Source organism: Populus euphratica, unplaced genomic scaffold, assembly GCF_000495115.2.
Source record: "Populus euphratica unplaced genomic scaffold, PopEup_1.0 scaffold84.1, whole genome shotgun sequence".
Taxonomy (NCBI): Eukaryota; Viridiplantae; Streptophyta; class Magnoliopsida; order Malpighiales; family Salicaceae; genus Populus; species Populus euphratica.
In genome coordinates this window covers 399,579-416,212 of record NW_011499964.1, presented here as the reverse complement: position 1 = coordinate 416,212, position 16,634 = coordinate 399,579, and the positions used below count along the sequence as shown (strand labels likewise).

The 16,634-nt window shown below is 29.0% G+C and overlaps 2 protein-coding genes across 2 annotated transcripts; both read right to left on the bottom strand.

Annotated features, from left to right (window-relative positions):
* Positions 1 to 5,477: 5,477 nt before the first annotated feature.
* On the bottom strand, positions 5,478 to 7,762 carry LOC105138882 (dof zinc finger protein DOF1.4-like). Its single transcript, XM_011045105.1, has one exon. The coding sequence runs from the start codon at positions 6,700 to 6,702 to the stop codon at positions 5,740 to 5,742; it is 963 nt and encodes a 320-aa protein (XP_011043407.1). The 5' UTR covers positions 6,703 to 7,762; the 3' UTR covers positions 5,478 to 5,739.
* A 6,277-nt stretch (positions 7,763 to 14,039) lies between these two features.
* On the bottom strand, positions 14,040 to 15,387 carry LOC105138881 (desiccation-related protein PCC3-06-like). The gene is made up of 2 exons (XM_011045104.1): positions 14,930 to 15,387; positions 14,040 to 14,834 (listed from the first exon to the last, which is right to left on the bottom strand). The coding sequence occupies exons 1-2, from the start codon at positions 15,248 to 15,250 to the stop codon at positions 14,250 to 14,252; spliced, it is 906 nt and encodes a 301-aa protein (XP_011043406.1). The 5' UTR covers positions 15,251 to 15,387; the 3' UTR covers positions 14,040 to 14,249.
* Between the last annotated feature and the right edge of the window lie 1,247 nt (positions 15,388 to 16,634).

Genomic DNA, 16,634 nt, shown 5'->3' with positions numbered 1-16,634 from the left:
AGATATGGTGTTTTTAATGTTTATCGCCTTATAAAATATTATTTATTGTAAGATTTTTTGTTATTTTTTTGTTTATTGTTTTGTTTTTTTACTAAAAAAATTTTGTTTATTTTCTGTGGTTTTCTAAAAAAATTTAACCTTCTATTTGAATTCAGTGGCTTAAAAGCATATTATTCTTGAAATGATTTTGGTTAATGTCAAAATCTATAGCTTTTATGATCCTTCATGTATGTTTCAGAAGATCTTGCCCTCATCATATAAAAACGCTATTAATTACGATGCATGAAATTGTCTTGTCCATTTTTCAGTTTGCTTCGATGGAGTTGATGACGTTGATGGTTTTTTTACTTTTTTTGGGTGTGACTGGGGCTGTGATTTCTGGGAAAAATGGGGTGTAGTTTTTTATGTGAGTTGTTGCTTGTGATGAAGGGGGGATCAGGTCGGTCGTGGGGCTGCTGCTAGCAACGGCGAGGAGATCGGGTGGTGGTGTTTTGGGAGGAGATCGGGTCTGTGGTGGGACTGCGGTTGCCGGGTTGAAAGGAGGAAGAAAGGGACATGCAACTATGGGTTGCAGTTGAAGTTAGCGTTGGTTTGATGGTGTGGAGGAGGAGAGAGGCACGACTGGTTCATCTGGCTAAGTTGGTTTGGGCTCGTGAGCTTGGGAGTGGCCGGTTTGGTACCGGTTAAGGGAGAAGAATGAAAAGGAGTTATAAATATTGTAGTAATTATTTAAAGTTTTTTATTTGAAATATATTAAAATAATATTTTTTATTTAAAAAAAAATTATTTTTAATAATAACACGTTAAAATAATTTAAAAAAAAAAAACAAAAAACCATTAATTCAAAGAAAAAAATAAAATAAATTTTAAATTTTTTAAAATTAAAAAACATTCGTATCTAAATTGCGCTCAGGCTGCTAATGCGGTAGGATAGGGCAACTTTAGTGGATCTGATGGCTGCTTCGACAAAAGAAGGGCCTGGTGGGTGGGGTTGCTAGATTGTCATTGTTTATAGTGTGGTGTTGACGGGTGTTCGCCCCTGGGGTTTTTTATTTTTATTTTTTTGAAGGTGAGGATTGGCGTCTACTTGTGGCCATTATCTCTATACATGGATTTTGGGGGTAGTGATGCCGCAAATCTGGTGTTTCCAAGAATTTAGGTATTAATTACATTTGTGTTGTATAAAATATTTTTAAATTTTATGTGATTATTTATTATTAAAAAATTAATCAATAAAAATTATTTTATAATTAAAAATATTTCTGTTTGATTTCTAAAAAAATATTTTTTATTTTAAAAGAAAAATAGTTTTTAGAGGTTTTGAAAAAATCAAAAATATATTATTATTTATTGATTATATAAAATATATTCTTCAATATTTTGATAATTATATATTTTTTAAACTTTTCTTTTACTTTTTTTTCTTCAGTTTTATTATTTAAAATTTGATTTTTATACCAATTTGATTTTTATTTTTTCTCTTATTTTTTTCTTAATTAAAATTTTTTATATATCATATTTAGTTCTTATTTTTTTAATTTTTATTTATTTTATTTGAAATAATTTATAAAATTAGAATTTCTTTTTATTTTTATCATTTTTTAATTTTTTATTTGTCAAAATTAGTTTTTTTTGTTTATTTTTTATTTAAAATAATTTATTAAATTAATTTTTTATTTGGTCCTCCATTAAATTTTTTATTAATCAAATTTAGTCTATATATTTTATATAAACTTGAAAATGAATTAAAATATTAATAAGTTATTTTACAATTTATTTATATAATCAAATACTAAAAAATCTTTTCCAATTTATTTTTTAATATACTAACAAACATTAAAATATAATTTACTTTTAAAAAATCTAATTTCCATTTAAACTACTTTTAAAAAATAAACTGCTTCCCAACCAATAAAACCTAAGAACTAGAAGAATTGTGGGAACTCATTTTAGTGGATTTGATAGGTCGAGTTTGGTCCGTTTGAACATAAGGTTGTGGTGGCTAACGATGTCTGGTTGTGAAGGAGAAGACGGTTTCTGGAGGTTTTTTTATTTATTTTTTCCGGTTTTGGAACGGGCAAGGGTAAGAAAGTATTTTTATCTTTGGGGTTGGTTTTGATCCGTTACATGATAGGGTTAAAGGAATTTTTTTATTTCAAATTTTATTTCTTGGGACAGTAGATGTTTTTTACGGTTAGGTTGCCGGGGATTTAAATTCTAAAATCATCCCCTTTTATCTTTCTCAATGTGGTTTGTTAGACTATAAAAATTTTTGAAATTGTGATTAAATTATATTTTAAAATTTATTATTTTAATGTGTTAATATTATATATATTATATTATATTATATTTTTAAGCAAAACTCACTTTAAAAAAAATTATTATATTTTCAAATATTCTCTTATATGTGCAATATTCTTTATCAGGAACTTACGTTCATGTATCTTTAATTTCTAAGAATTAACCTCAATTATTATAACATCATCCCACTCTATGATATTTTTATATTTTTAGATGTGGTTTGCTAGACTATAAAATTATTTGGAATTGTGATCCAATCATAATTTTAAAAAAAATTAAAATTTTTTAGCATTAAATTAATATGTTTAATGGCTTTTTTATTGTTTTAATTGTGCTAATATTAAAAAAAATTGTTTTAATATATTTTTAAACAAATAATATTTTAAAAAATAATATCTATCACACTTCCAAATACTTCTAAATAATCTTCCTATTATATATCCAGTATTCTTTGTGAGGGACTTAGATCATGTATCTCTAATTCCTCAAAATTAATAAAACAATCTTGGTTGTTATAAAAATAAAAAAAAATATTGTGACGATGCAATTAAAACAAACCTAATATGCAAATAAAATCCTTGATGTTTAACTCTAACTTTAAAGAGTATAGTTTAACTTATTAGAATTTGAATTTGCTTCTTAAAAATCATTAATTTAAGTTTTATAAATTTTAAAGTTATTAAAAACTTATATAGTTATTAATTTCAGAACTCATAGAATTAATTGAAATACATCAAGCTACTTCAACCATGAATATTAATAAAAAAAAGTCTCAAATAGAAGTAACGTAATTACAAAGGACTTGAGATCTGCATAACAAGTCTTGAGTTTGAATCAGAGTATATATTTCTTGTAAAAGCTCGAGACAGTCAAAATTTTACTCATTTATCTAAGCGCATAAAATACGTTTTCCAGAAAATAAAGTTTTTTTAAATCCAAAAAAATTAATAAAAAAAATTCTCACCATCTAAATTATAATGATGTAATTATTTATCAATTTGTCTGATTATTTTTTTTAGAACATGTTTATGAATAGTAAAAACAAAAATATTTGTGAAACATAATCAAAAGGGTAATGATGACATTGTCCGTAAAGATGAATCGCCAAATTAACTCTATAGATTTTTGCTTGACTTTTATTTTTTATTTCTTGGAAGATATAACTATGCAATGCATGGTTTTACGAAAAATTGACAGTGGTGGATTGACTGGTCAGAGAGAGAGAGCGAGAGAGCGTGCTACCTGGAAAGTGTGAGAGTTAAAGGCAATCCGATTAAAGCATCCTATATCGTCAGTCGCCACATGCACGAGAATAAACTGTCTTGTCTTGCAACTTCAACAAAGACATCAGCTCCCACTACATCTAAAAGACAGACACGTGTTTATGGGACTATGGATTCATTGTGCTTTGCTTTTTTAAAAAACGTAATTGAAAAGCTAATCTAACTAGAATTGTTAAAGAACAGTAAAATTAAAAGACAAAGGACACGGAAGAGATGGGTAGTGATTTCGAACCTTTTGGCAAAATATTCAATTTAGTCCTTATATTTTATGAATTATAAACATTGAGCCCTTCTAATATTTAGATTAAAAAAACTAATTTTGATTCAAAACTTTATTTTTTTTATCTTTCAGTTCTTGATTTAAGAAAAAATCATTAAATTTTAACGATAAAAAAAAAATCATCGTTAACCCTAATATTTGTAACCAACATGATCAATTTTAACTCTAACATCGATAATCATCATGATTAATTTTAATATTGATGGATTTTATTTGATGAGAGAAGCACTTAGATGGTTTTTTCACATTTAAATTACTTAAAGAACATATCTAATATCCAAAACATTTAAAGTTTTGGGTTGATTTCAAGTTTTTAGACAAGTTTTTGAGGTCATGGACAGGCTTATCAAAGTATCCAATGTGTTTTCTAGGTGTTTTGAGTTAAAAATAAATTTTTAAAACAAGAAAAATATCACTCAATTTTCTAGCAACCATGATAGTCAAAATCTGGAGTAGAACATGCGACATGCTATTTATTTTTTTTATAAAAAAAGTAGAAGTAGATAATAAGTCTTCCATCTCTTTAAAAAAAATTAAGTTAATTTAGGCGCACTGGGCCTCAATTATAAGGCCTAGGCTTCTGTGCTTTTTTAAGCCCGAGCGTGCTTGGCCACCTAGGTTAAGTGCGTATTCAGGATTCTTTTTTTATTGATTTTTTTTTTAGTTTTTTCTTTTTTAATTTCATCATATAATTTTTTTTGTTGGTTTTTTTTAAAGAAAAATATAATTTTTATGATGTTTTTTAAAGAATATTACTTAATTTAGTGTATGGCCTTTTTTAAAAAAAAATAAATTAGTTTGATGTATTTAAACCTCTAAAAATTAAGGGAAAAAATCATTTCATTGTTTTTTTTATTTGACTTAAAAAACCTTCCTTTTGTTATCAAAATTTTTTTTTTTTAAAAAAAAAACCTTTTTATTCAGTCCCACTCACCACCCCTATTTATTTTAAGAAAAAAATAAGGTTTTTGATATAAGAATAGCCTTATGCATCTAGTTGCATCTAGATCATATATAAATTAAATAAAAAATAATTTTAAAAATAAAAAATTATTAAATTTAACGGGTTCATAACTCTATTTAAAAGTTTGGAAAATTAACATTGATTACCTCTAGGTTCTTTTTTATCCTTTTTTAAATTTACTATGAAACACAAATCAAATATCTAGTTTTACTTATTTTTTAATATCACCCATCTCCTTTTGAATTTTAATATAAAGTCTCACGATAACCCAAATTAAATAACTAGTATAAATTATTATTTTTTCTGTTTCGATAGTAAATATATATTCAAATGAGTTTGTATATTAATTAAGATTAAAAATTTCGTTGAACAATCCTTCACTAATTTTGAAATTGCTATCCTTCCTTTAAATTGATGTTTATATTGGATTGATGTATTTGAATAAATTCAATAGTTTTTTTTAAATACCAATTCCAAATTTTAAATCTATACTAACCACACCAACCCTCTTAGCAGAAAGGAAGCTCGCACTTTTAAATGGAAGTTGGAAAGTGAAACCAATCAATCGCTCAAGAAGAAAATGGGAAATCAAAAGCTGTTACAAACATATTACCATGTATCTTTAATCAGAAGTTCCAAACAACCTAACTCAATGCAGAAATTCACAATAATATAAGCATAAAAGCATGCCCTTCCATTTACACCATGTCACAATAATATTCTGTCGTCCACACATTATAATGATATATAGAGATATCATTCTGCCAATGTAAAGGGAAACAAGTAAAAGAGACTCATTGGTGTTTATGTTTACAAAAAGCAAAGAATTACTAATGCCTTGAGACTCATGCTGCCTGTTTCTATGGAGTCTTGATAGGGAGCTACAAGAATGGCTAAAGAAGCTACAGACATCATGATGGTGGTCCATATCCAGGCAAATCATGTTTCCATTGATCTGGATTCAAGGGAGAGGAGCCAGCAGTGGGAATGATGTTACTGTTAGTGTGCCCTATGGTGGTGCTGGTGCTTGTACTCCACAAAGCAGTATCAGAGACAGTGTGGCTACTATTGCTCATAAAACCATGATGCCAATTTTGCTGCTGATGAGAAGAGGTGGCAGGCCTGCTTGATTGAATCAAGCTCTCTTGATTATGTGGGTAAAAAGAATGCTCAATACTCCTAGCGTCTCTATAACCCACATGGTAGAATTGGCTTTGCTGTTGATTTTGGGACCCAAAAGCAGGAACTGCGTTGAAACCATGCAAAAGACCCAAATTTGAAGTCTCTCCTAAAACACCACCAAGATTGACAGGTTGATTTAGAGTTTGAAGAGGGAAAGACTGTATTGGTGGCTGGTTGTTATTCAATGACTGAATTGCTTCTAAAGATGTCAAGAATCCACCACCAGGAAAATAAGATCCCATTGTAGACATCCCAGGAGGAGCCGAAACCAAATTCCCTGATTCTTTGTTCCTCAACGCTGGACTTGAAAGATTACCTGAATTATTAGTGGCTAGGATATTTTGTGGGGTTGCAAAATGATGTGGTTGTTGCGGTAGCTGTTGCTGCAACCGCGAGTTCTCGCCAGAACTAGAAGATGATGATGTTTTTGCTCGCTTTCCTTTGCGACAACCACCTCCTACTGGAACATTCCTCAGGGTACCGCCAAGAGTCCAATACCTTCTACAAGTCTTGCAAAAGTACCGAGGCTGAGAAAGGTTGTAATTGTTGTAATAACAAAACTTGGTATTCAGAGACTCACAGCGAGGGCATTTTTGAGGCTGCTGCGGCTGATGTTGCTGTTGATCATCTCCTTGTGTAGATTTCAATCTCCTCTCTTGATTTGGCTTCACATCTTCACTTCCTCCCTGCATCTCTCCTCGTATCACTCTAAAAATCCAATCTTTTCTGTTTTATTGGTTATCTCGCTAAAATATATTATGTTCGAGAGATGAATTGGGTTATTTTGGCTTCGTCGGTGCATGCAGGTTTTGAGGCAAGAACGTAGAGAAGGTTGGTTTTTCTTCAGATATAGAGAAGTCAGTAAACTGAACGTGTCTGCTATTGGCTTCTGAGAATCAAATGTTACACGGTGCAAAACCACGGCGATTGTACTTACCTTGTGCATGCGTATCTGCTATCCATAAACAACCATAGTCTCTCCCCTCTCCCTCCATGACAGTAATAAATATTGAAGAAGTCACGCTAGATTTGAAATCAAGAGCTCAAAATCTACCAAACCCTACTCAAATCCTCCAGGATTTTCAACCCCCTCTCTTTCTCTAAATAAGATACATAGAAAGATCACCTGCTTTTTATGTGAGAAACAGAAACGAGTGTACGAGTGTCGACTAAGACAAAGCCCCCAAAGGAGAAGTCTCAATCTGGAACTCAGACTATAGAGAGATTTCAAGAAACAGATTCTGCTAAGAGTATATGAACATCAAGAAACATCATCAAACTCCATATATATAATACCATCTGTTTAGGTTTAGTCCCATCTCCCACAAACCAAGAGAGATTTGTTTACATGGCATCAAAATTAAACCCCCAGTTTTACTGCCTTATCGGACCTGAAGTATCCCAAACATAAAACATTAATCCATCAAACAATAACCTCAAGTCACACGGGCAAAATTTATGGTCACTACCATAAGAGAGATCTAGCTGTATCAGCTACAAAGAGATTGTCTGTAGTGTATAGTATGCTAGGAGATGGACCAGTGGTAAGTGGAGAAACGGCGGGCGCGGCCAAAGATGGTGGCTTCGCCTGATCATGAATATTGGGAGGTGGGGTGTCGGAGTTGATCAGCGGCTCTCTCCCTCTCTCTCTGCTTTTTTGACTACTTTTGTTTTTTTTTTACAAACCTTTTGCTTTTTCTCTCATTCCACTTTAGTACGATAACCATCTCTCTATATTTCTAACCAAAAAAAAAAAAATCTTTCGGTATTCTATTGTTTATTTTAGTATTTTATTTCCTTCATCTGTTTGTTCTTCTTTTTGTTTTCTCTTACATCACTCTATTAACTGTTCCACTTGGATGCCCGTTCTTGATCAATTACTTCAAAAGACATTGTTATCCCTTCATTTGCTTTTATTATTATTATTATTATTATTATTTTTATTATTATTATTTTCTTCTTCAGGTCAAGGTTAGTTGTGGTTATCATTGTAATGAAAACTTGCCCCAACAATTCGATTCGCTAATTCACACTAACTTGGAATCTTACTTCAATCAAGGTTTGTTTTTTACGTGTTCTAAAAAGTTAATTAAATTAAATTTAGTTAAACTAAAATATCAACTAACAAACTGATTGACATTGTTAAACTTAAATGAGATTTAATAAAATAAATTTTAATAATATTTCATTCAATTTTTATCTAAAAAGAACATCGTTTTAATTCTTTTAAAAAAAATTATTCCAAACAAAGTCATTTCAGAAAAATTTTGAATATGATTATTATTAGAAAGCTACCTTTTATTTCATGAAATATCTCATTGGATCAGCATATCATATTAATTAAACCACTTACTATATAAAGTGGAGTCAAGATCAATTACAAATGAATGGGAAATCCTAAAAATAAAATCATAATCTCAAAAGGTGACTGTTAATTAGAGAGTTGAAGATCGTCGGTCCATGTTGATATATCAAGGTGGGGAGGACTTCTTCCCTTGCCAATATAAGCTATGATTTGCTTAATTAATTTGGCTAGTAGAAGAAAGTCTGAACTGGAATTGGTGAAGTGGCACGTGCAACGAGCATGGAACAGAAAGAGTGGTGACGACCAATATCTCGAGGGGTTACAACTGCTCCCTATCCAATCAGGACAAGACAAATACTAACTAGTTAGAGCTTCTTCTTGTTCTTGTTAAGTTGTTGTAGTAGGGATAAAGCCACCATGTACTATGATCCAACATCTCCATGATGTATCCTTAAACTGCCAAAAACTTTCCCTCTCGTAAGAAATGGTCCATGATCATGATCGCTTTTAAGGTTCAACGTGCTTTTTGACCACTCTATTGTCCAGTTGTTGAATAAACCACTGTATTTTGTGCTTTGTATTATTGGGAAGATCGAGAGTTTGATAGTAGTTATAGTTTAATATTTTTTTTTGTTGATAATATATTAAAATAATTTTTATTTATTTTATTTAAAAAATATTTTTAACATCACCCATCAAAAATGATTTTCAAAAATAAAAAAAATAATTCTTTAAAAAATAAAATTTTAACTGTATTTCTAACACTATTTTCCTAGAGACATCTTTTTCTAATCCATGTGTAGGCCGGCAAAGATGGGGCACAACTACTACTAGGCTTTCGTATATTCAGTAATGCAGTGTTGGACAAAGGGAAAATCATAAGGCCCAAGACCAACCCCAGCTAATATTGGTCCACACTCTCATAGGTTCGTTCTATCATAATGTCTTGTACCCTCCTAAAAGCTTAAACCATGAGAGAAATATCTCATAGTTGACATTTTTTACGGGGGATGTTTACCATACTCAACCACATACGGTATACCTAATATCTCATAGTTGACATTTTTTACGGGGGGATGTTTACCATACTCAAACCACATACGGTATACCTATTTAAGAGTATAATTATAATTATTTTTTAAAATATTTTTTATTAAAAAGTATATGAAAATATTTTTTTATTAAAAAGTATATTAAAATATTTTTTTATTTTTTTAAATTAATTTTTATATCAATATATTAAATTAATTTAAAAATTAATTTAAAGTAAAAAAATAAAAAATTTAAATACTTTTAAAATATTTTTAAAACACAAAAATAAAATCTAAAACTCCCAACTCAATTTCTATTTCTATTCCATATATATATATATATATATTTGACACATTTTGTGTTCACATGCCCAAATTGATAAGCTTTGAGTTTAAGAACTGAATCTATTTATTTGCGTGGTTATTTAAGTAAAATAAATATTTAGTTATATAAAAAATATAATTTATTTTTGATGGAGTTAACTATAATTCACGCTTGAAACACAAGTTATGCGAAAGCAATTTTAAGCTGTTTTTTTTTCAAATAGTATTTTAATGAATAATATAATTCATTCGTATTGTTCACGCAAGTGAAAATAAATTCACTCGTATTGTGATGTAAATAATAATTTTTTTCTGAAAAATTAGTGTAAAGTGAATTAAATTCACTCGCACTGTAATATCAATTTTATACCTGATAATATTTCATCTAATTTTATTGCACACTTAAAAAATTATGGAAATTGCAATTCTTATCAGATGAATTTTATACGTAATGAAATTGTAGATGGTTTAATGAAAAAATAAAAAATATTTTATATAAAGTATTATTTATTTCATGATGTAATAGTAGTAATTAATTCTACAATATTTAAATTTAAAACCATCAATATATATTACTTATTTTATAACCTCAATTTAAAAAGCATTATTAACCAAACACATTAAAATATTTTTTATTTAACCTCAATTTTAATCAAAGTTTTAACCAAAGATATATAAATATCATATCAACATCAACTAAAAGTATTTTTTATAAAATAATTTTTTTCAACTTACAACCACAAAAACTGCTACAATACCAAATATACTCTAAAACTTCAAGTAATCTGAAAGACTAAGGTTATGTTTTTGCTGTACAACTATGTTTTTAAAAGATATTTAATTTTTTTAATATTTTTAGCTTATCTTGATATATTAATATTAAAAATAAATTTAAAATAATATGATAACAAGATTTTTATTTTATTTTTTATTTAGAAAAAAGATATATTGTTATGTGTGGTTGTTTTTTTAGCATATATCAAATGACTAATCAGCTTTAAAAATAAAAAGAAAAGTATTTTAATATATTTTTAAATAAAAAAAAATTAACTATTATTATGATTTCTAATAGGCTAGAAGTCAGTTTCCTCAATGCATCCAAAAAATAAGGTATGGCACTGGCCTTGTTACAAATACATCATTTCACATCCAAAAACTTCTGTTGAGCAAAGCTCATTGTGAGTCCATTTGGTGGGTAGCTTATATCCATGTCAATTCAAGAAAAATAATATAGGTTAGTATATAAATATTTAATTATATTACTTAATTAATTTTTGGGGAAATCAAGCATATATAACTATAATAAGATTTATATATATTTCTACTTAGTATTGTTTTCAACACAGTTTAGTTTTTTTCTAAGTTTACTTGTACATCAAGTATTTATACATATCTTACTGTAGAATGGCACAATTAGAATTTTATTTTATTTTTTTACTCTAACAAGTACATAGCAGTGATAAATCTATAATTTTCTAGTTTTGTTTTTATAAAAAATAAGTTTTTTATATTTTTTTCTATCTTTATATTTGATATTTTTATCATTTTACACTTGACTTATTTATCACCATTTTATTCTTATCTTATTTTTTTAATATTTTTTTACTTTTTCCTTTTTTTTCTTTACATTTTTTTGATAAAAAATATTATTTTTTATTTTTTGTATTTTGAATATTTATCACTCTACACTTGACCTATTTATATCATTCTTTTTTATTTGATCTTCATTCATGTGTGACTTGCTTTCTTAATTTTTCTTCACACTTTTGTTTTTTGAAAAGTTATTATACATAGACTAAAAAAATAGTGTTTCAATGCAGTAATTGCAACATTATTTTATTTTTTTATTTTGTTAAATATAAGCTTGAAATATTATATGTTTTTATTAAAATATATGATCTTTACTATATATATTTTATTCTATGTAAATATCCATATTTTGATTTATAGTTATATTTTTTTCTCGCTGTAAAAAATAAGTTAATAACACCAATACATTTTGTGTTAAAAAAAATTATTTGACTTGTGGCTAGGCTAATTGAATAAACATATTAATACTTTTTTTATATTTATTAGTATAGATATTTCTCAATTTATTTAATTAAATACATAAATAGATTTTTTTATTTATAATTAGAATTAAAAAAAAACATTTTAAAATGATATATATTTATTTATTATTTTCTAAATAAATTATTCAATTTACCGTAAAACACGAATTAAACAACTAATATCCTGTGTAAATATAGAAGCACTCTCATTATAATTTTTTGCTATACTACAACAAATATTTTTCCCTATAATTCTTTTCTTTCTTTACTGCTTTATACTTTCTTTACATGCTTTTATTTATTTATTTATTTATTTCATTATCATGCAATTATATTTTTTTCTCTTGGCTTTCTATAGCAGCCGCTCAATGTGAAGAAATTATATTGATGCCGCTTTCCCACATGCTAAGTCCATAGTAATCAATCTTTCATCTCCTCAAAAGAAGAAATTATATTGGTAATATATAAAATGACGTTGAAAAATCAACTTGTATTCATCTACGAATCTTTACATATTTATAGAAGCTTTGGTTTGTCTTCCATGCATGTCCTTCAAACCTCAAGGGACATGTTTCAAACTCTACAATGACTATGGCGAACATTGTGCCTGAGGTCATGAGAAACTGAATCAACTTGAGGGCTGATATATATATATATGTGCGCACTATTTTGTTACTTTGTTATTATTAAGATGAATAGTAGGTAATGTCACAATTTGAATTATTTCAACACATCCCAATATATATCGATATATATCATGAGTTGCATCATGTCTGTTGTTAAAATAAAGGGATGAGTCAGATTACAATTGGTTTAAAAAACTGTACATGATGGTATATGATCATAAAATGATAGTTTATTAAAAAAATATAATTATATAATTATATTTTTTGAGGTGTTCACGTAATTTAATGCATCATGAATCTCGTTTTTCAAGATAAAATCAATAGGTATGCATTCATTTTTTTTATAAGTTATATTAAATATATTGTTTATATATTATAGATGATGATGATAAATTCTCTCTTTAATATATATATATTAGATTTAATACGAGCGGATTGGAAAGTTGTTGTTGTGCTCCAAAAAGAAGTTGATGAGAAAGGACTTGTCGTGGCCAATATTACACTCTAATTGTGCTGTGATGGACTAAACATGTCAAAATACCATGAACAGAGACATTTTCATGGTTTTTCATGCAACACCCACAAGAGATCCAGCCTCATCCACGAGTTAGGATGATTTTGGTACTGGCTCATTCACTAATTGAGGTGATTTTGGATATTTTGGCACAAACTTGTCCACATATAATTTCAATGCAAGCTTTTCCTTGAACTTACTTGATTTTTAGATGTAATTTGAATTATGCTACGATGATTTTTTTAATTAAATTACAAATTATTACAAATCAATTATGATTGCATTGAATTGTATTAAATATAGTTCATTGAGTTTTTTTTCCCCACTCTTGGAAAGCATATATATATATATCAGCTCTCAAGTTTCAGATAATATTTACAAAAAAAATAAAAGAAAAAACTCACAAGTAACATCTCTCTATACGCTACAATGCTACTTCGAAAAAAATCAGGAAGCCACCGAAGCTACCGAATCAAAAGGCTTAAAAAGAAATTAAAAAAACACACGAGAGTTCATCGAATCAATACAGCCGAGATTCATCATCAAAAGAAGAAAAGGACATTTGCACGCTAACGGTGGGAAGCATAATCTCTCATGTTCAGTGACACTTGCACGCTAAGGCGTGGGCCCAAACATAATGACTTCAAGCATCATAACGAGTGAATAAGGGGATAAGAAATTAAATATGAAATGTCACTGAAAAGTTTTTTAAGCTTGCTGAAAAGTTATGTGAGAAGTTAATTCCTTCGCCTATATTATATGAAAAATAAATTATAAAACTAAAAAAATTTTATTTTTATAAATTATTTTAAATAAAATTAAAATGAAAAAATATATAATTTCATTTTAAATAAAAAAATTCAATATATATATATATATATATATCATCAATTTCGTATTTGAAAAGCGGTCCCCTATGTAATCCGAATAATTATAAACAGTATCATCTGTCCCCTCGGTCAATGACAAGGCCTTCAGTGGCAGTGGATAGCCCAGCCAAAGGAAATTCTCACTAGGTGTAAAATAGAACACAATTATTGTGTTCGACATGGTGTAAATTGCTTCTTCTTCTTTTTTTTTGGGTCGGAGCAGTACACTGTTGTCGATATCAAATTAGCACTACGTGTAAAATAGTAAACAATTATTGTGTTCGACATGGTGTAAATTGCTTCTTCTTCTTTTTTTTTGGGTCGGAGCAGTACACTGTTGTCGATATCAAATTAGCAAGGATTAACTAAATTACGGGCCACATAAAACCCAATTACGATTGTAATTAAACTAACTTATTTTTATCACTGTCAAGAACACAACCATATGCTCGAGCATACCTCCCTCCCTCGGTATTTCTTCTTCTTCTTCACATCGTTATCAATCTCTCCAGCAGCAGCTCACCTCTTGTACTCCAAAACATCTTCATCGATCTTCTCCCTCCTATAATGATCATCATCGTGATGATCATCTTTCCCCACCACAGTCTCTTTAATCTTCTGTGTAGTTTCTTTCGCAGCATCCAATGCTCCCTTCACTGTCTGTTTCGCCTTCTCTCCCACACTATCCACCGTCTCAGCTATCTTATGAGTCCCGTCCTTTGCCTTCTCCCCTGCCGCTCCCGCATAGTCTTTTGCCTTCTCTTTCACATCACTTGCAGTATCCGCCACTCTCTCTGTCCCGTCTTTAACCTTCTTTTTTGCAACATATGCATGATCTTTCACTCCTTCTTTCGTTCTCTCTACCGTCTCCGCTGCCTTGTATGACCCTTCCTTAACCTTCTCAGCGGCAGACTGCGCCGTGCCTTTGGCACTCTCCTTTGTCTCGTGTGCATACCCTTTCGCCTTCTCTTTCATTTCCTTAGAGCGTTCTTTCGCTTTCTTCGCGGGCTCTTTGGTTCTGTCAATTGTTTCATTTGCAGTTTCTTTCGCTCTCTCAGAAAAACCTGACGCTCGGTCTTCATCCTCCTCCGCTGCATACCGTCCCTGAAAACCAAAAACCACCAATTATTTCAACAATGAATAACATCTAGTACATGCCCATGTATATTATGGTTAATTTCTTGAAAGAACTTTTGTACCTCGTTATATTTGGAGGCAGTGGTAGTGAAGCAGACCCGTGAGACTTTAGGCGTGGAGTTGGGGAAGAGAGAGGGGGGCTGAGGGATCAAGGCTTTTGAGAGACCGAGCATAGCGTTTTTGGCAATGATAATGGCTGCCATAGTTAGGATGGTAACTGAAATCTTCTTTGTTTGTGAATGATCCTTTCGGCTGCGTTCGTGCAGGTTATATGGTGCAAGAAGAGAAGGTGGCGGTTTGTTTGAAGGACACGATGGCCTAGTGCATGCCACGCGTAGGACATGTGATACAACCTCGTCGGTGGATGGTTTACCAGTTAACATTTGTTCCCTCCCCGAGTTTTTTTTTTCAAAAATTATAAGACTCGGTATTTTCGATGCAGCAGTGGATATAGATAATCGTAAATTATTACAGTGAGATTATCTTTTTATTTTTTAATAAAAAATAAATTTTAGTTTTCAGGGTGGAGTGGTCTTTTAACAGGGACTCATAATTAAGTCGTCGTTGATTTTAAAGGGATAAATATTCTTCATTTTCTTTTCTTTTATATATATATATATACATATGTGTGTGTGTGAACAAGGGTTAGTTTGTACCTTTTAAAAATATAAAAAAGTTGGCGCCAATATTGAGGAAAGCCATCATGTTCATGTGGTTTGCGCATCTTTCTCTGAAGTCTAACGAAAATATGTTTGAAAGTATAATTATAATTATTTTTTAAAATATTTTTTATTTTAAAATAATATTTTTTATTTTTAAAAATTATTTTTAAAATCAACATATTAAAATAATTCAATATATATAAAAAAATAATTTTTAATAAAATACTAATTTTTTTAAAAAAAATATTAGTTGACTCGTGTTTTCAAACACTCTCTCAACTTCTAAGCTATTAAAATTGTCGAGTTAAGATGTTTTCAATGAAATGATGCGTGCAATATGGTTTATGGCAGTTGGGCTGTAATTGCATTTTTTTTTCCATGCCTTTATGTTATGTGCTGGTCTAGCAAAAATTAAAAAAATTATTTTTCTATTTTATTTTTATTTTAGTTATGATTCTCATTCTTTTAATTAATCTCTAATTGTTTAAAATGTTTTTTATTGATTTTTTTTAATTTCACCTCTTAAATTTTTATTTGATTTAGATTGTATATCAGATTTAATTATTATTTTTTAATTGTTATTTTTTTCTTTGAACTTCATCCCTTGAAATTTAATTTAATTTTTTTAATATTATATTTGATTCTCATTCTTTTAATTTTTATTTTTTATACAATTTTTTAATTGACTTTTATTTATCAATTTCATCCCTCATTATTTTATTTATTTTTATTTTTATATCAAATTTGATCCTCATTCTTTCAAAATTTTTCTTTTTATTTTTTTACTTAATTTTTTTATTTTATTCTTCAATATTTTATTAGTTTTGAGTTTGGATTGTGAGTTTCTCTAATACGGTTATCACAATCTCATAATCCAAGTTATAAGTGTGAGGCTGACAAGACGAAAAGATTGATCTCTTCTTCCAAGTGCAGGAGTGTCGAAGTAATAAATAACGCGACAAGATCAAGGTCGAACCACAGGGAGGTTAACTATATAAATTATAAACAACAACAACAACAAGAAGTTAAAGAGGACTTTGAGAATGTAAGATTAATGTAAGGATTAAACAATGATAAAAATAAATGTCAAGGTTAGAGGATCTAC